General features: G+C 45.5%; 1 protein-coding gene across 1 annotated transcript in view; it reads right to left on the minus strand.

The window, feature by feature from the left end:
* Positions 1 to 20,801, minus strand: part of BFSP2 (beaded filament structural protein 2) — a 125,383-nt gene that overhangs the window by 19,253 nt on the left and 85,329 nt on the right. The window contains exons 3-4 of the mRNA XM_063924871.1: positions 13,246 to 13,402; positions 11,490 to 11,651 (exon numbers count right to left, since the gene is read on the minus strand). Of these exons, the coding sequence (XP_063780941.1) occupies positions 11,490 to 11,651; positions 13,246 to 13,402 (319 nt within the window). The remainder of the gene's footprint in view (positions 1 to 11,489; positions 11,652 to 13,245; positions 13,403 to 20,801) is intronic.

Genomic DNA, 20,801 nt, shown 5'->3' on the forward strand with positions numbered 1-20,801 from the left:
ACAGTATGTCAGGCAAAGTGTGTGTTTCATGTGAGGCACAGTGTTCCTCTTCCCCAGGGGGTTCACTAGTGTGTACTCAATGTACTGTTCCTTCCCAGGCTAGTGGGGCAGAACCAGCATGGCTGGACTCCATTAGGTGAATGATTTCCACAATCTTTACTAAGTTATCTCGGACCGAGAAAGAGACACAATACTTAAGATAATCTATGACTGAGCTTATGAAAAGAGACTCAGTACCCAAACCAGCATCTCAGTCCCCTGCCATTTGTCCGCAGAACGCTCTTTGGCCCATATCCTGCAGTCTGACTGTGATGATGAGGGGTCAGAAATGGAGGAGGGTGAGGTGGACTCAGAGGTGGGGGAGGGTACTATGTCGCAGGGAATAGAGGCTTTCATAGAAGCTATCAGATAAGTTCTAAATATCCCTGATAAGGTGACAGAGGAGAGTGAGGAATCTTATTTTAATATAAAAAATAAATCCTCAGCATCTTTTCCTGTGTCAAAGGAACTTAATACCCTGTTTGAAGAACTGTGGGTTAGTCCTGATAGGAAATTTCAAATCCCTAAACGGTTTTTTATCATCCTTTCTTTTGCCTCCTGACGATCGGAAAAAATGGGAAAATCCACTGATAGTGGATGCATCAGTATCCAGGCTTTCAAGAAAAATTGTAATGCCTCCCTAAAAGACGCGGCTGATCGTAAAATTGAGACTATGCTCAAATCATTGTATACAGCTGCTGGGGTGGCCCAGAGACCCACTATAGCATGTGGGTGGATTACAAAAGCCATTGCCAAATGGTCGGCTAACCTGATTGGAGGTTATCTTGTTCCTACAGCATATACAGGACTCTGCGAATTTTATGGTGGAAGCCATAAAAGAAATAGGCTTGCTTAATACACACACTACGGCTATGGCAGTGTCTGTACGCAGGGGCCTATGGCTACGCCAGTGGACGGCGGATGCAGACTCCAGGAATGGCGTGGAAGGCCTACCTTTCACAGGCGAGTTCTTATGTGGAGATGAACTTGACAAATTAATCTCCAAAGCTACTGTGGGTAAGTCCACATACCTTCCTTTTGTAGCTCCCCCAGCTAGGAAGGCTTACTCAGGTTCCAATTTACAGTCCTTTCGGACTGGCAAGTTTAGGGGCAAACCCAGAGGTTCTTCTACAGCCACCAGAGGCGCTAGAGGTAAACCATGTAAACCAGCAACTGCTGGTTCACAGGTAGAGGGCTCAAGCTCTGCTTCCTCAAAACCTTCAGCATGACAGTGGATTGCGATGCCTGGAAGACTGGCAGGTGGGAGCCTGGCTAAAATTCTTCAGTCACATCTGGACAAGGATCCCTGGGTCATAGATCTTATTTCCCAGGGCTACAGACTGGAGTTCCAGGAGCTCCCACCTCACAGATTCTTCAAATCAGGCGTACCAGTTTCACAAGAGGCAAGTATAACTTTACAGGACACCATTCAAAAACTAATACAGACTCAGGTCATTGTTCCAGTTCCACCTCATCTGCAAAACAAGGGGTACTATTCCAACTTGTTTGTAGTACCGAAACCGGACGGTTCGGTAAGACCAATTCTAAACCTCAAGTCGTTGAACCCGTACTTACAACTGTTCAAATTCAAGATGGAGTCTCTGAGAGCGGTGATCTGAGGTCTGGAGGAGGGGGAATTCCTAGTGTCTCTGGATATCAAGCATACGTACCTTCACATTCCGATCTGGCCGCCTCATCAGTCTTATCTACGGTTTGCACTGCAGAACTGTCACTACCAGTTCCAGGCCCTGCCATTTGGTCTCTCCACGGCACCAAGGGTGTTCGCCAAAGTGATGGCAGAGATGATGTTTCTACTCCACAAACAAGGAGTGAACATAATTCCGTACCTGGACGATCTTCTGATAAAGGCACCATCCAGGGAGCGGTTGTTGGATAGCATTGGCCTCTCAACCAGACTACTCCTGGATCACGGGTGGATTCTGAACCTATCAAAATCTCACCTAGAACCAACACAGAGGCTTCCTTTCCTGGGAATGATACTGGACACAGAGTCTCAGAAAGTGTTCCTTCTCTTGGAAAAGGCAATGGTAATCCAGTCGATGGTTCGGGCTGTCCTGAAGCCAACCCGGATCTCGGTGCACCTGTGCATTCGCCTTCTGGGGAAAGTAGTGGCCTCTTACGAGGCGATTCAGTATGGAAGGTTTCATGTGAGGCCCTTCCAGCTGGATCTGTTGGACAAACGGTCAGGATCACATCTTCACATGCACCAGAGGATCTGTCTGTCACCAAAAGCCGGGATTTCCCTCTTGTGGTGGCTACAGACTTCTCACCTAGTCGAGGGTCAGAGGTTCGGGATTCAGAATTGGATTCTGCAAACCACAGACGCAAGCCTCAGAGTTTGGGGTGCATTCAGGTTGGGGGTGCAGTTTCAGGAGGATGGTCTGGAAGTCGTCCTTCCGCTAAACATCCTGGAACTCAGGGCTATATACAACGCCATTCTGCAGGCCTCATCTAATTCTTCAGAATCAGGCCATAAAGGTCCAGTCAGACAATGTGACGGCAGATGATCGTCGCCGGCAACGCCGCCGCCAGTGACATGTGATCGACAGGCGTGAGGCGTTCCGGAGCGGATACTCACTGTTTCCATATGTTTTCGGGGAGTGGTACGAAAAACGCAGTTGTGTCCAGGCGGATGTCTGACGTCAAAGCCGGGACCTGCATCGCTGGAGCCGTCGCACAGGGTAAGTAGGTCTAGGGCTAGTCTTGTTTTATGTAAAACTTTTTTAGTATAGCAGGGCTGTACAAGCGTTCGCAGCCCTGCTATGCTAAAATACACAACCCCATAGGCGGAGATTAGTTGATTGCACCAGCAGCAAAAAGTTGCTTGGTGCGATCAACTCGGAATGAGGGCCTATACCCCATGGTACTAAATGGATTCCCAGTATCCCCTACGGACTACGAGAAAATAATTTACCGGTAGGTATTTAAATCCTATTTTTTTGTCAGAAATGGCGATTTTCTCCTTTTGATAAATTGGCCTGTAAATCCTATATCATCAAATAGCCAATAACAGGGCTGCCATAAGGGGGAAACTGCCAGGACTTGTGTTCTGGGCCTGGACCCTGGGGGTGGAGGGCAGTGCAGCTGCAGATCACGGACTGACAACCAACCATTTTGAATTTGGCACGGCAGCTTATGGACCAGCAGCTAATCAGCAGCGCACAATTATTACAAATCAAGGATGTGCGTGCATTTAGAACCAAAATATTCTTTGATGTTTGTTTTAAGTAAATACGATAGATTGACATGTTATAAGAACACCCAACTCCACAGCTCAATCTTTGACAATTTAATAAATAAAAAAAGTTTATGCACAGATTGCTGCCCCACCTCTGCTGTAGCTCCACCCACATTATCCACAGCTCCACCTACCTGTGGGGTGGGTGGAGCTGGGGGAAGGGAGATGCAGATGCACACTCCTAGGGGAGGAGGGGGGTGCAGCGGCAAATCAGGGGTGGGAGGAGCTGCCTATTTTGTCAGTCTCGAGCCCCACAATTGTTGATGGCAGCCCTGGCCAATAATCTTTTACAGGTCTTACCACAGAGCAGAATATTATGGCCCTGCCCCCTACTCCTACACACTCACAGCACTAGTAGATTTTTCTCAGTCTGTCATGTAATTTCTCTTTGCTGATATAACATCAACATATTTGGCATATGCACTGTGCTAAAGAAGCTGCCATTATGCTCTGTGTACCATATTCATTAGCTTGCTGTATGTACCTAGTGATAAATCTGTCCCTATCAAGAACATCAGCATAGATTTGAGTTATTAACAAACTTTATGCTAAATAGGTTTGTGGCAGAAGTCAAAGATAACTTACATTTAGACCACTAGTGATGTTGACTGAGTGGTAGAAATTTGACACTAATATTGTGCAATAGTCACCAAGACCCTCTCACCCCACCCCACAAATTAGATTTTCCCAAATTTTAACAAAACAGACAAGATTCTAGTCATAAAATGATGTGGACTCATTTAAGTTCTTAGTCACACGCCTCCTGAGTTGCATGTGCACCAGCAACTTTTGCAGGGTGGACCCCGTAGAGAAGACAATCCTGAGATTACCTTTAGTGGCCCATGTCTTAGTTAAATAGAGGTGTTGCTGAGACAATCAAGGAATGGTTGGCTGGATCAGAGCACAGACAATTTTTGTCCTGTGGTTTCCTCCCTGGACTTTTGGAAGGTATACAGGTTGAGTATCCCATATCCAAATATTCCGAAATAAGGAATATTCAGAAATACAGAATTTTTTGAGTGAGAGTGAGATAGTGAAACCTTTGTTTTCTGATGGCTCAATGTACACAAACTTTGTTTAATACACAAAGTTATTAAAATTATTGTATTAAATGACATTCAGGCTGTGTGTATAAGGTGTTTATGAAGCATAAATGAATTGTGTGAATGTATACACACTTTGTTTAATGCACAAAGTTATTAAAAATATTGGCTAAAATGACCTTCAGGCTGTGTGTATAAGGTGTATATGGAACATAAATGAATTGTGTGAATGTACACACACTTTGTTTAATGCACAAAGTTATTAAAAATATTGGCTAAAATGACCTTCAGGCTGTGTGTATAAGGTGTATATGGAACATAAATGCACTATGTGCTTAGACTTAAGTCCCATCGCCATGATCTCTCATTATGGTATGCAATTATTCCAAAATACGGAAAAATCCGATATCCAAAACACTTCTGGTCCCAAGCATTTTGGATAAGGGGTACTCAACCTATACTAGAAATATAGTTTCTCTTACGTCCTAGAGGATGCTGAGGTCCAATTTAATACCATGGGGTATAGACAGGTCCTTTGGGAGCCACTGGCACTTTAAGAGTTTAATAGTGTGGGCTGGCCCCTCCCTCTATGCCCCGCCTACCAGACTCAGTTTAGAAAATGTGCCCGGAGGAGCTGCTTCATGGGATTTAGAGGGAGTAAGAACCAACTTAATAAGGAGTTAATGGTTCTCTACTCCGCTGACAGGACACTGAGCTCCTGAGGGAAATGATCGCAAGCACACGAGGCGACCGCCCATTCCCGCAGCACGGCTGCCACCCCCTAACAGAGCCAGGAGATAGAAGAGTGGTGAGTACAGCGCCGGCTTCCCTATTAGCGGGTCGCCAGCGGGTACTGCGCTCCTGGAAGGCTCAGCAACATGCACATTTCAACGCTTGAGGGGCATTCTATTTCTGAGCCAGCGCATTAACCCTACACTGGTCACATTAGTTAACAGGGGCTAATCCCGCTGTTAACACATAAAAAACCTCAGGCCAGTATAAAGAATAAGTGCGGGAAGCCGCGCGCCATTACAGGGGACGAGGCTTTCTCTCAGAGCGGATCCAGCACCCACCAGCGCCATTTTCTCCCTGCATATCATAAGACAGGACGCTGACAGGGAGTGCTGCCCTCCACATAACTCCAGCAATACCTCTGCGGTACCAGGGTTTTATAGACAGGGGGGGGGGTGATAACAGTACTAGCTACCCTATTAAGGTTAGCTAGTTAGCACCGGGCTTTTATCATAATAACAGCCTACAAGGGTGCGGTGTGGCTGGCTCCTTATACTCTGTGACTCTCTGAAGGTACTCTGGGGGAAACTGTGTCTGACATTTTTCTGTGTGTGTGTGTGTTTACCATGTCTAGGGACTCTGCGTCCTGTGCAGCAGAATGTATATCTTCTCCTGAGGAGTCTATTCCATGTACTCAAGACTGTAATGTAATTTCCCAGCCTTCTGGGTCCGAACCCGCATGGGTGGATGCCTTAAAGGGGTTGATATCTCAGATTTCAGCTAAGGTGTCATATACTGAGAAAGAGACCCAGTTTTTGAGAAAATCTGTGGAGCATATGATGTATTCAAACCCTTCTACTACGTCTCTCAACCCCCCTGCATACCCGAAAAAATGTACACTTGCCCAGATAATGCAAGCTGACACTGATACCGACTCTGATAAAGGGGATGGTGAGGAGGATATGCAGGGGGAATATGCAGCCCTGGCTAAGGGGGTGCAAATGATGATTGAGGCAATTAGTGATGTTTTAAATATCACTGAGAAGGTACCTGTTCAGGATGAAGAGACTTATTTTACATTAAATAAGAAATCCTCCATTACCTGCCCTCCTTATTTGAAAAAACCTGGGAAAACCCAGAGAAAAAATTCCTAATCCCTAAAAGAATACTCATTTTTTCCCTTTCCCTGAAGAGGATAGAAAGAAGTGGGAATGTCCACCTATAGTGGACGCTTCTGTATCTAGATTGTCAAAGAAGGTGGTTCTACCTGTACCTGGCACAGCCTCCTCAAAGGAGCCCGCTGACCGAAAGATTGAGACTACACTCAAATCACTATACACTGCTACAGGGGTGGCTCAGAGACCCACTATCGCTTGTGCATGGATTTCTAGGGCCATAGTAAAGTGGTCAGGCACCTTACTTGATGAATTAGATTCCATGGATAGGAGTAACATTGACTTTTTTTTTGCATCACATACAGGATTCTGCAGGTTTCATGGTAGAAGCCATGAAGGACCTTGGCCTGCTTAATGCAAGGGCCTCAACCATGGCGGTTTCGGCACACAGAGGAATGTGGCTATGGCAATGGTCGGTGGACGAAGAATCCAAGAAAAGTGTGTAGAACCTACCCTTCACAGGTGAGGCCTTGTTTGGGAATGCACTGGATACATGGATATCCAAAGCAACGACGGGTAAGTCGACATTTCTTCCCTCCGTAGCTCCACTGGCTACGAAATCATATCCTACACCTAAGGACCACAAAATTCAAAAATAAATCCAAAGGTTCCCCCACCTTCTTTCGAGGAGGTCGTGTAAAATCCAGAAAACCTGCTGCGACAGGTTCCCAGGAACAGAAACCAGGTTCTGCTTCCTCAAAAACTTCAGCATGACGGTGGACCTCCTAGCCTGGAAATCAGGCAGGTGGGAGCGAGACTAAGATTTAAGTTACACCTGGGCAACATCATGCCTAGACCACTGGGTACAAGATATTGTTACCCAGGGCTACAGGCTGGAATTTCAAGAACTCCCACCGCACAGATTTTTCAAATCAGGCTTACCAGCTTCTATCACAGAAAGTACAATTCTGCAGGAAGCTGTTCAATAATTGGTACAAACAAATGTAATTGTTCCAGTTCCACCTCACCTATACAAGGGTTACTACTCAAACCTGTTTGTGGTACCGAAACCAGACGGTTCGGTAAGACCAATATTGAACCTAAAGTCATTGAACCCCCACTTGAGGGTGTTCAAGTTCAAGATGGAGTCTCTGAGAGCGGTGATCTCAGGTCTGGAGGAAAAGGAATTCATGGTATCCCTGGATATCAAGGATGCGTACCTTCACATTCCGATCTTGCCGCCTCACCAGGCCTATCTGAGATTTGCTCTACAGGACTGTCACTACCAGTTCCAGGCCCTGCCATTTGGCCTCTCCACAGCACCGAGGGTGTTCACCAAGGTCATGGCAGAAATTATGCTACTCCTCCGCAAGCAGGGAATGACCATAGGGGGTAATTCCGAGTTGATCGCAGCAGGAACTTTGTTAGCAGTTGGGCAAAATCATGTGCACTGCAGGGGGGGCAGATATAACATGTGCAGAGAGAGTTAGATTTGGGTGGGGTGTGTTCAATCTGCAATCTAAATTGCAGTGTAAAAATAAAGCAGCCAGTATTTACCCTGCACAGAAACAACATAACCCACCCAAATCTAACTCTCTCTGCACATGTTATATCTGCCTCCCCTGCAATGCACATGGTTTTGCCAAACTGCTAACAAAATTCCTGCTGCGATCAACTCAGAATTACCCCCATAATCCCATATCTGGACTGATAAAGACATCTTCCAGGGAGAGGTTGTTGCAGAGTATTGCTCTCTCAACTCAACTGCTCCAGGATCATGGGTGGATCCTGAATCTTCCAAAATCACATTTGGAAACAACAAGGAGACTGCCCTTCCTGGGGATGATTCTCAACATGGAAGTACAGAAGGTGTTTCTACCAGTGGAGAGAGCCTTGGTGATCCAGTCAATGGTCCGGGATGTCCTGAAGCCAGCCCAGGTATCGGTTCATCAGTGCATTCGCCTCCTGGGAAAGATGATAGTCTCCTACGAGGCCGTGCAGTACGGAAGATTCCATGCAAGATTCTTTCAGCTGGATCTTATGGACAAGTGGTCCGGATCACATCTTCACATGCACCAGCGGATACGCCTGTCGCCAAAAGCCAGAATTTCACTCCATTGGTGGCTGCAGACTTCTCACCTGCTCGAGGGCCGCAGGTTCGGAATTCAAAATTGGATTCTTCTAGCCACAGATGCAAGCCTCAGAGGTTGGGGGAGCAGTCACCAAGAGGAAAAACTTCCAAGGAAAGTGGTCAAGTCAGGAAGCCATCCTTCCGATAAACATTCTGGAACTAAGGGCCATATACAACAGCCTTCTACAAGCGGCACATCTTCTGCAAGATCAAGCCATTCAAGTTCAGTCGGACAATGTAACGGCGGTGTCTTACATAAACCGACACTGCGGAACGAAGAGCAGAGCTGCAATGTCAGAGGTAACAAGAATCCTCCTCTGGGCAGAAAGGCCCGCGGTGGCACTGTCGGCAATCTTCATTCCGGGAGTGGACAAGTGGGAAGCAGACTTCCTCAGCAGACACGATCTCCATCCAGGAGAATGGGGCCTCCACCATGGGTGTACCTCAGATAGACATGATGGCTTCTTATCGCTACAAGAAGCTTTGGAGGTACTGTTCCAGGTCAAGAGACCCACAAGCAGTGGCGGTGGATGCGCTGGTAACTCCATGGGTCTTCCAGTCAGTGTATGTGTTCCCTCCACTTCCGCTCATCCCAAGGATTCTCAAGTTAATAAAAAGAACACGAGTTCTGGAGATCCTCATTGCTCCGAACTGGCCAAGGAGGGATTGGTACGCTGATCTTCTGGATTTACTACTGGAGGATCCGAACCCTCTTCCTCTTCGCGAGGACCTTCTACAACAGGCGCCGTTCGTCTATCAAGACTTACCATGGCTACGTTTGACAGCATGGAAGTTGAGCGCCAGATCTTAGTTCGGAAGAGCATTCTGAACAAAGTAATTCCTACTCTGATCCAAGCTAGGAAGGGAGCAACGTCTAAGCATTACCATCGGATTTGGAAAAAGTATGTGTCTTGGTGTGAATCCAAGAAGTTTCCTGCGGTGGAGTTTCAACTAGGGAGTTTTCTCCTCTTTCTTCAAGCAGGTATGGATGTGGGCCTACGCTTGGGCTCCATAAAAGTCCAGATCTCGGCCTTGCCCATTTTCTTCCAGAAACAATTGGCTATTCCCCCAGGAGATTCAGACATTCTTGAAAGGAGTTCTACACATCCAACCACCCTTTGTGCCTCCTACGGCACCTTGGGATCTTAATGTGGTGTTGCAGTTCCTGCAATCGGATTGGTTTGGGCCTTAACAAGAGGTGGACATAAAGTTTCTTACGTGGAAGGCGGGCACACAGTTGGGTGTCAGAATTGGGGGCATTGTCACACAAGAGCCTCTACTTGGTTTTCCATGAGGATAGAGCTGAGCTCAGAACGCGTAAGCAATTTCTTCCAAAGGTTGTGTTGGCTTTTCAACCAACCTATTGTAGTGCCAGTGGCTACTGACACCTCAGCTGCTTCAAAGTCCTTGTATGTTGTGAGGGCTTTGAAGATTTATGTGAAGAGGACAGCGCGTCACAGGAAATCGGACACACTGTTTGTCCTTTATGATCACATTAAGATTGGGTGTCCTGCTTCTAAGCAGACAATTGGATCAGGCTAACTATCCAGCATGCTTATTCCACGGCAGGATTGCCGGTTCCAAGATCTGTACAGGCCCACTATACTCGTTCAGTGTGTTCTTCCTGGACGGCTGCCCGGGGTGTCTTGGCTCTTCAACTTTGCAGAGCAGCTACTTGGTCAGGGTCCAACACGTTTGCTAAGTTCTGCAAGTTCAATACTTTGGCCTCTGAGGACCTAAAGTTTGGTCAATCAGTTCTGCAGGAGCCTCAGCACTCTCCCTCCCGTACAGGGAGCTTTTAAACATCCCCATGGTACTAAAATGGACTGCAGCATCCTCTAGGACGTAAGAGAAAACAGGATTTTAATACCTACTGGTAAATGATTTTCTCCTAGTCTGTAGAGGATGCCCAGTGCTTAGTTTTCCTACATTGTTACTTGTTAAGTATTGGTTCAGCTGTTGCTGTTCTTGTTCATGCTAGTTAGCATGTGTTTACTTCAGCATGTTTTCTTTGGTTTGTGTGAGCTGGTGTGTTCTCACCACTATCTGTGTATTTCCTTCTCTCGAAGTATGTCTGTCTCCTCGAGCACAGTTTCTAGACTGAGTCTGGTAGGAGGGGCATAGAGGGAGAAGCCAGCCCACACTATTAAACGCTTAAAGTGCCAGTGGCTCCCAAAGGACCCATCGATACCCCATGGTACTAAATTGGACCCCAGCATCTTCTACGAACTAGGAGAAAAGGATGTACCGCTAGGTATTAAAATCCTGTTTTTGCTTTTGATAGGATATTTTCAACAAAGGGGGAAAATAATGAATACTATAATAACATTCACATTTGTAATACTTGATCACATTATCATATCTACAGAAATCTAGCTGCAGAAAAAGTTAGTACAAATTACAGTCGTTAACTTTAACAGTGTTTTATATATTGATCACCTTGTATTTTTCTTCGCAATAGATACTGCTCTTGAATATGACAAATGGTCACTGCAGCATTATAGAGCTATATTAGGCAGTATAGTGGCACAATGGTGAGCATTGCTGCTTTAAAACACTAGGGGTTATTGGTTCAATTTGACCAAGTCACCATCTTAGTGGGTGTTCCAGCTTCCCACAGTCCAAAAACATATTGGTAGATAATTTGCATATAACCCTATAACATGTTTATATGGCTGTAATTTTAGGCTGTAAGCTCTTGGTTGGGCAGGGACTGATGTCAATGATTCTTTTCTGTAAAGTGCTGCATACTATAGAGACTCATGTAATTAAACATAAATAAATGTCTCATGAAACATGCAGACATATAGCTGCATGTTAAGTGTTGCTGAAGCTGGATTTACAGTAGAAATTCATACAAATTTGTTCCAATAATAAATTATTAGGTCCAAGAATTATTATGCTTGTTTATCCTTGACAATGTCTGAAACTGGTTCTTGGAACACCTCCCACATAACACCCACATACAGTACAGCATTTCCGCTGCATGAGAATAATCTGTAGCATTCCATACCTATAGTTACATATAGAATCACAAAATAATAGTTCTATATCTTACATACTTAGAGCCTAACATGCGTATAAGCAGGAATGTGTACATGTACAGTATACTGCAAAGCAAAGCTACTTTTACAGGCAAATACATCAATGTATCAATGACTTTTACTTACTTTAGCTTGAAGAAGAGCGCCAGATTCAGCTCTGTTCTTCTCAATGTCTTTCTCCCAGTGAATTCTGATGGTCTCTAATATATCATCAAGTCCTGTACCAATTGGGGTATCCACTTCTTCCAGCTGGGATCCTGCCAGCTGCTTGTATAGAGTCTTCACATCCTAAAAACCCACATAGGCGATTATTAGCAGACTGTGCAGGTGCTGCGATTACACTGCACACACATCGAGGGGCCACTGCGATCTCGCTAGTAGTGAAGATTTCTTTGCAAATCTAACTCTCCCTGCCCCACCTGCACTGCACATGTTTTTGCCCATTAGAGGAAGATTTTGCTTTTGCGATCAACCTTGAATTAGGCCCAATATATTTTATGCGCTCTCTTTTATAACACCGTAATATTTTAGTTGTGTTATACAATTTATTCATTGTCTGTGAGGGTAATTTACCAGGTTACCACAAGGGAGCTGCATATGATTTTGCACTATCTGATTACTGCAATTATATATACAGTATAAATATTTTTGTGTGTTAATATAATTTTTGCGCCTGAATTAGACACTTTTCTGTCGATATTAGCAAATAATCGCAATTGCATGTGGGAAATCATTGCAATAGGAGTAGGAAGAATAACCGCAATCCATGGAGTGTTTATCTGATCAGTGTAGCCCCTATACACATTGAGCTATTTCTATCTCAGTATGTACGTTCTTCAGTGGATCGGGAAGTCGGTCGGTTTAAATATTAAACTGAACATAAGTTGCGACTTACTGATCTGACCGTTTGCAGGAGCGGTTTAAGCAGTTTATCAGCTAATAATATCGGGTGATTGAGACGAATGTATTGGTGTGTACCCAAATTTAGACTGATGTACATATGAGAGGAAACAACCGTTGAGACGGTGTAATAGTTAACATTACTGCCTCACAGCATTGAGATCATGGGTTTGATTCCCACCATGGTTCTAACTACAGTATGTGGCGTTTGTATATTCTCCCCGGGCTTGTGAGGGTTACCCCGCTACTCCGGTTTCCTCCCACAATCCAAAAATATATATAGTTGTAGGTTAATTGGCTCCCTACAAAGTTAACCCTAACCAGAATGCGTGTGCGTGTACATGTGGTAGGAAATATAGATTGTTAGCTCCACTTGGGCAGGGACTGATGTGAATGGCCAAATATTCTCTATAAAGTGCTGTGGAATATGTGTGTGCTATATAAATAACTGGTAATAAATATATAATAATTACAGTATATTAAGAGTTTGGTGCATAAATATGGCTTATAATAATATAGGCTGGAAAATGATGTTTCTGAGAACTTGCATCAGTTGATTTCAACCACTAGTCACAACTCTTATTCTCAAGTTCTACACAGTAGTGGTGTGTCTATAATGGGTGCAGGGTGTGCCGTGTACCCTGCACCCATTTATTCAATGCTTATCCCTAAGCTGCAGAGACCACTGGGTAAATGGCATGTCTGCCATTTTCTCTGCATTTTGTGCATGTATAGAATGAAAATCACAGAGAAAATGGCAGCTGTGCCATTTTCCCGGAGGTCTGCGCATACGCACCAGACTCTGGGACAGCCATAGGATCTCCTGGTGAACCTAGTGCTCAGAGACTACTGCTGTGCCGAGAGAGGAGGGGGCCCAGATGGAGACTACACACAGTCCCCCTCCTCTCTTAATACGCCTTTGCTTCACAGACAATAGAAACACCTGAAATAAAGGCTACACTGTAAATAAAATACTATTTACCTCTTCATGGTTCTTTGACAGTAGAGCGAGTTCCTCCTTCATGCCCTCTATCTGACTCTCCAAGTCCATTTTTGTCAAGTTTGCATCATCAATCACTTTGTACAAGGATCGGATCTCCTCCTCCACTGCTTTTCTAAATGGCTGCTCATTCTCATATCTGCAGGTGACATTTCATTTCCATCAACAAAATAGAAAAAACAAAACTGTATTTCATTGTGTATGGTAGTATGTCAGCCCCTGCTGCATACATAAATGAACCAATATTCTGTATATTTTTCCTGTTTTATGCTATGGTAGTGTTCATGAAATGCTGAAGACCCAAAAAATTAAATATACTAAGTTATTTATATATTGCTGTGGCATCAATGGTGTATATATAATGGGAGCAGGGTGTGCTGTGCACATGGGCCCACACCACATCACACCGTATATACTCACATATAGTTATACTTACCTCCCTGACGTCTCAGAAGTCCCAGGTAGGCGTCAGCCAGGCGCTGCAGAGCAGCAGAAATCACCAGGAAAATAGTGTGGTGGCCATTTTTCGTGGTGATTCTACGAATCAGTAGACTCTGGCACAAAGAGGGAGAGGGCCCGCACTGAGCCGGCGCATGGGCCCTCTCCTCTCTTAAGCCGCCCCTGGGCAGCACAGTGGTGTAGTGGTTAGCATTACCTTCTTACTGAGCTCATCTGTTCAATTCCCAGCTACGAACCTGTTTGTGTTGAGTTTGTATGTTAACTAGAGATGAGCGGGTTCGGTTCCTCGGAATCCGAACCCGCCCGAACTTCGGGTTTTTTTACACGGGTCCGAGCGACTCGGATCTTCCCGCCTTGCTCGGTTAACCCGAGCGCGCCCGAACGTCATCATCCCGCTGTCGGATTCTCGCGAGGCTCGGATTCTATCGCGAGACTCGGATTCTATATAAGAAGCCGCGCGTCGCCGCCATTTTCACACGTGCATTGAGATTGATAGGGAGAGGACGTGGCTGGCGTCCTCTCCGTTTATAGAGAAGAGAGTGAGACTAGAGTAGAGAGAGACACAGTATTTACTTTAGTAATTTTGGGGAGCATTAGGAGGAGTACTACTACTTGCTGAAGTGATAGTGTGACTGTATATCTGACTTGTGGGGGAGACAGTGGGGAGCAGTTAGAGTCTGAGAGCAGGAGTACATATTAACGTACAGTGCACACTTTTGCTGCCAGAGTGCCACACTGCCATTGTGACCACACTGACCACCAGTATATATTGTGATTGTCTGCTTAGGAGTACTACTTGCAAGTTGCTGATAGTGTGACCAGTGACCTGACCACCAGTTTAATTAATCACCACCAGTTTAATATATATATATATATATATATATATATATATATATATATAATTGTATATAATATATATATAATTGTATACCACCTACCCGTGTTTTTTTTTTTTTTCTTTCTTCTTGATACATACTACTATAGTAGCTTACTGTAGCAGTCTGCGGTGCTGAGCTGACAGTGTCCAGCAGGTCCGTCATCAGTCATTACATAATAAATATATATATACCTGTCCGGCTGCAGTACTAGTGATATTATATATATATATATTAATTTCATCTCATTATCATCCAGTCTATATTAGCAGCAGACACAGTACGGTAGTCCACGGCTGTAGCTACCTCTGTGTCGGCAGTCGCTGGTCCATCCATAATTGTATACCACCTACCCGTGGTTTTTTTTTTTCTTTCTTCTTGATACATACTACTATAGTAGCTTACTGTAGCAGTCTGCGGTGCTGCTGAGCTGACAGTGTCCAGCAGGTCCGTCATCAGTCATTACATAATAAATATATATACCTGTCCGGCTGCAGTACTAGTGATATTATATATATATATATATATATTAATTTCATCTCATTATCATCCAGTCTATATTAGCAGCAGACACAGTACGGTAGTCCACGGCTGTAGCTACCTCTGTGTCGGCAGTCGCTGGTCCATCCATAATTGTATACCACCTACCCGTGTTTTTTTTTTTTTCTTTCTTCTTGATACATACTACTATAGTAGCTTACTGTAGCAGTCTGCGGTGCTGCTGAGCTGACAGTGTCCAGCAGGTCCGTCATCAGTCATTTCATAATAAATATATATACCTGTCCGGCTGCAGTACTAGTGATATTATATATATATATATTAATTTCATCTCATTATCCTCCAGTCTATATTAGCAGCAGACACAGTACGGTAGTCCACGGCTGTAGCTACCTCTGTGTCGGCAGTCGCTGGTCCATCCATAATTGTATACCACCTACCCGTGTTTTTTTTTTTTTCTTTCTTCTTGATACATACTACTATAGTAGCTTACTGTAGCAGTCTGCGGTGCTGCTGAGCTGACAGTGTCCAGCAGGTCCGTCATCAGTCATTACATAATAAATATATATACCTGTCCGGCTGCAGTACTAGTGATATTATATATATATATATTAATTTAATCTCATTATCATCCAGTCTATATTAGCAGCAGACACAGTACGGTAGTCCACGGCTGTAGCTACCTCTGTGTCGGCAGTCGCTGGTCCATCCATAATTGTATACCACCTACCCGTGTTTTTTTTTTTTTCTTTCTTCTTGATACATACTACTATAGTAGCTTACTGTAGCAGTCTGCGGTGCTGCTGAGCTGACAGTGTCCAGCAGGTCCGTCATCAGTCATTACATAATAAATATATATACCTGTCCGGCTGCAGTACTAGTGATATTATATATATATATATATTAATTTCATCTCATTATCATCCAGTCTATATTAGCAGCAGACACAGTACGGTAGTCCACGGCTGTAGCTACCTCTGTGTCGGCAGTCGCTGGTCCATCCATAATTGTATACCACCTACCCGTGTTTTTTTTTTTTTTCTTTCTTCTTGATACATACTACTATAGTAGCTTACTGTAGCAGTCTGCGGTGCTGCTGAGCTGACAGTGTCCAGCAGGTCCGTCATCAGTCATTACATAATAAATATATATACCTGTCCGGCTGCAGTACTAGTGATATTATATATATATATTAATTTCATCTCATTATCATCCAGTCTATATTAGCAGCAGACACAGTACGGTAGTCCACGGCTGTATCTACCTCTGTGTCGGCAGTCGCTGGTCCATCCATAATTGTATACCACCTACCCGTGGTTTTTTTTTTTCTTTCTTCTTGATACATACTACTATAGTAGCTTACTGTAGCAGTCTGCGGTGCTGCTGAGCTGACAGTGTCCAGCAGGTCCGTCATCAGTCATTACATAATAAATATATATACCTGTCCGGCTGCAGTACTAGTGATATTATATATATATATATATTAATTTCATCTCATTATCATCCAGTCTATATTAGCAGCAGACACAGTACGGTAGTCCACGGCTGTAGCTACCTCTGTGTCGGCAGTCGCTCGTCCATCCATAAGTATACTAGTATCCATCCATCTCCATTGTTTACCTGAGGTGCCTTTTAGTTGTGCCTATTAAAATATGGAGAACAAAAATGTTGAGGTTCCAAAATTAGGGAAAGATCAAGATCCACTTCCACCTCGTGCTGAAGCTGCTGCCACTAGTCATGGCCGAGACGATGAAATGCCAGCAACGTCGTCTGCCAAGGCCGATGCCCAATGTCATAGTACAGAGCATGTAAAATCCAAAACACCAAATATCAGTAAAAAAAGGACTCCAAAATCTAAAATAAAATTGTCGGAGGAGAAGCGTAAACTTGCCAATATGCCATTTACCACACGGAGTGGCAAGGAACGGCTGAGGCCCTGGCCTATGTTCATGGCTAGTGGTTCAGCTTCACATGAGGATGGAAGCACTCAGCCTCTCGCTAGAAAAATGAAAAGACTCAAGCTGGCAAAAGCACCGCAAAGAACTGTGCGTTCTTCGAAATCCCAAATCCACAAGGAGAGTCCAATTGTGTCGGTTGCGATGCCTGACCTTCCCAACACTGGACGTGAAGAGCATGCGCCTTCCACCATTTGCACGCCCCCTGCAAGTGCTGGAAGGAGCACCCGCAGTCCAGTTCCTGATAGTCAGATTGAAGATGTCAGTGTTGAAGTACACCAGGATGAGGAGGATATGGGTGTTGCTGGCGCTGGGGAGGAAATTGACAAGGAGTATTCTGATGGTGAGGTGGTTTGTTTAAGTCAGGCACCCGGGGAGACACCTGTTGTCCGTGGGAGGAATAGGGCCGTTGACATGCCTGGTGAAAATACCAAAAAAATCAGCTCTTCGGTGTGGAAGTATTTCAACAGAAATGCGGACAACATTTGTCAAGCCGTGTGTTGCCTTTGTCAAGCTGTAATAAGTAGGGGTAAGGACGTTAACCACCTCGGAACATCCTCCCTTATACGTCACCTGCAGCGCATTCATAATAAGTCAGTGACAAGTTCAAAAACTTTGGGCGACAGCGGAAGCAGTCCACTGACCAGTAAATCCCTTCCTCTTGTAACCAAGCTCACGCAAACCACCCCACCAACTCCCTCAGTGTCAATTTCCTCCTTCCCCAGGAATGCCAATAGTCCTGCAGGCCATGTCACTGGCAATTCTGACGAGTCCTCTCCTGCCTGGGATTCCTCCGATGCATCCTTGCGTGTAACGCCTACTGCTGCTGGCGCTGCTGTTGTTGCTGCTGGGAGTCGATGGTCATCCCAGAGGGGAAGTCGTAAGCCCACTTTTACTACTTCCACCAAGCAATTGACTGTCCAACAGTCCTTTGCGAGGAAGATGAAATATCACAGCAGTCATCCTGTTGCAAAGCGGATAACTGAGGCCTTGACAACTATGTTGGTGTTAGACGTGCGTCCGGTATCCGCCGTTCGTTCACAGGGAACTAGACAATTTCTTGAGGTAGTGTGCCCCCGTTACCAAATACCATCTAGGTTCCACTTCTCTAGGCAGGCGATACCGAGAATGTACACGGACGTCAGAAAAAGACTCACCAGTGTCCTAAAAAATGCAGTTGTACCCAATGTCCACTTAACCACGGACATGTGGACAAGTGGAGCAGGGCAGGGTCAGGACTATATGACTGTGACAGCCCACTGGGTAGATGTATGGACTCCCGCCGCAAGAACAGCAGCGGCGGCACCAGTAGCAGCATCTCGCAAACGCCAACTCTTTCCTAGGCAGGCTACGCTTTGTATCACCGGTTTCCAGAATACGCACACAGCTGAAAACCTCTTACGGCAACTGAGGAAGATCATCGCGGAATGGCTTACCCCAATTGGTCTCTCCTGTGGATTTGTGGCATCGGACAACGCCAGCAATATTGTGTGTGCATTAAATATGGGCAAATTCCAGCACGTCCCATGTTTTGCACATACCTTGAATTTGGTGGTGCAGAATTTTTTAAAAAACGACAGGGGCGTGCAAGAGATGCTGTCGGTGGCCAGAAGAATTGCGGGACACTTTCGGCGTACAGGCACCACGTACAGAAGACTGGAGCACCACCAAAAACTCCTGAACCTGCCCTGCCATCATCTGAAGCAAGAAGTGGTAACGAGGTGGAATTCAACCCTCTATATGCTTCAGAGGTTGGAGGAGCAGCAAAAGGCCATTCAAGCCTATACAATTGAGCACGATATAGGAGGTGGAATGTACCTGTCTCAAGCGCAGTGGAGAATGATTTCAACGTTGTGCAAGGTTCTGCAACCTTTTGAACTTGCCACACGTGAAGTCAGTTCAGACACTGCCAGCCTGAGTCAGGTCATTCCCCTCATCAGGCTTTTGCAGAAGAAGCTGGAGGCATTGAAGGAGGAGCTAAAAGGGAGCGATTCCGCTAGGCATGTGGGACTTGTGGATGGAGCCCTTAATTCGCTTAACAAGGATTCACGGGTGGTCAATCTGTTGAAATCAGAGCACTACATTTTGGCCACCGTGCTCGATCCTAGATTTAAAACCTACCTTGGATCTCTCTTTCCGGCAGACACAAGTCTGCTGGGGTTCAAAGACCTGCTGGTGACAAAATTGTCAAGTCAACATCTCCTCCTTCACATTCTCCCGCAACTGGGGGTGCGAGGAAAAGGCTCAGAATTCCGAGCCCACCCGCTGGCGGTGATGCAGGGCAGTCTGGAGCGACTGCTGATGCTGACATCTGGTCCGGACTGAAGGACCTGACAACGATTACGGACATGTCGTCTACTGTCACTGCATATGATTCTGTCACCATTGAAAGAATGGTGGAGGATTATATGAGTGACCGCATCCAAGTAGGCACGTCAGACAGTCCGTACTTATACTGGCAGGAAAAAGAGGCAATTTGGAGGCCCTTGCACAAACTGGCTTTATTCTACCTAAGTTGCCCTCCCACAAGTGTGTACTCCGAAAGAGTGTTTAGTGCCGCCGCTCACCTTGTCAGCAATCGGCGTACGAGGTTACTTCCAGAAAATGTGGAGAAGATGATGTTCATTAAAATGAATTATAATCAATTCCTCCGTGGAGACATTGACCAGCAGCAATTGCCTCCACAAAGTACACAGGGAGCTGAGATGGTGGATTCCAGTGGGGACGAATTGATAATCTGTGAGGAGCGGGATGTACACGGTGATATATCGGAGGATGATGATGAGGTGGACATCTTGCCTCTGTAGAGCCAGTTTGTGCAAGGAGAGATTAATTGCTTCTTTTTCGGTGGGGGTCCAAACCAACCCGTCATTTCAGTCACAGTCGTGTGGCAGACCCTGTCACTGAAATGATGGGTTGGTTAAAGTGTGCATGTCCTGTTTATACAACATAAGGGTGGGTGGGAGGGCCCAAGGACAATTCCATCTTGCACCTCTTTTTTCTTTCATTTTTATTTGCGTCATGTGCTGTTTGGGGAGTGTTTTTTGGAAGGGCCATCCTGCGTGACACTGCAGTGCCACTCCTAGATGGGCCAGGTGTTTGTGTCGGCCACTAGGGTCGCTTATCTTACTCACACAGCTACCTCATTGCGCCTCTTTTTTTCTTTGCGTCATGTGCTGTTTGGGGAGGGTTTTTTGGAAGGGCCATCCTGCGTGACACTGCAGTGCCACTCCTAGATGGGCCAGGTGTTTGTGTCGGCCACTAGGGTCGCTTAGCTTACTCACACAGCTACCTCATTGCGCCTCTTTTTTTCTTCTTTGCGTCATGTGCTGTTTGGGGAGTGTTTTTTGGAAGGGCCATCCTGCGTGACACTGCAGTGCCACTCCTAGATGGGCCAGGTGTTTGTGTCGACCACTAGGGTCGCTTATCTTACTCACACAGCTACCTCATTGCGCCTCTTTTTTTCTTTGCGTCATGTGCTGTTTGGGGAGTGTTTTTTGGAAGGGCCATCCTGCGTGACACTGCAGTGCCACTCCTAGATGGGCCAGGTGTTTGTGTCGGCCACTAGGGTCGCTTAGCTTACTCACACAGCTACCTCATTGCGCCTCTTTTTTTCTTTGCGTCATGTGCTGTTTGGGGAGTGTTTTTTGGAAGGGCCATCCTGCGTGACACTGCAGTGCCACTCCTAGATGGGCCAGGTGTTTGTGTCGGCCACTAGGGTCGCTTAGCTTACTCACACAGCTACCTCATT

Source organism: Pseudophryne corroboree, chromosome 5, assembly GCF_028390025.1.
Source record: "Pseudophryne corroboree isolate aPseCor3 chromosome 5, aPseCor3.hap2, whole genome shotgun sequence".
In the NCBI taxonomy this organism is placed as follows: domain Eukaryota; kingdom Metazoa; phylum Chordata; class Amphibia; order Anura; family Myobatrachidae; genus Pseudophryne; species Pseudophryne corroboree.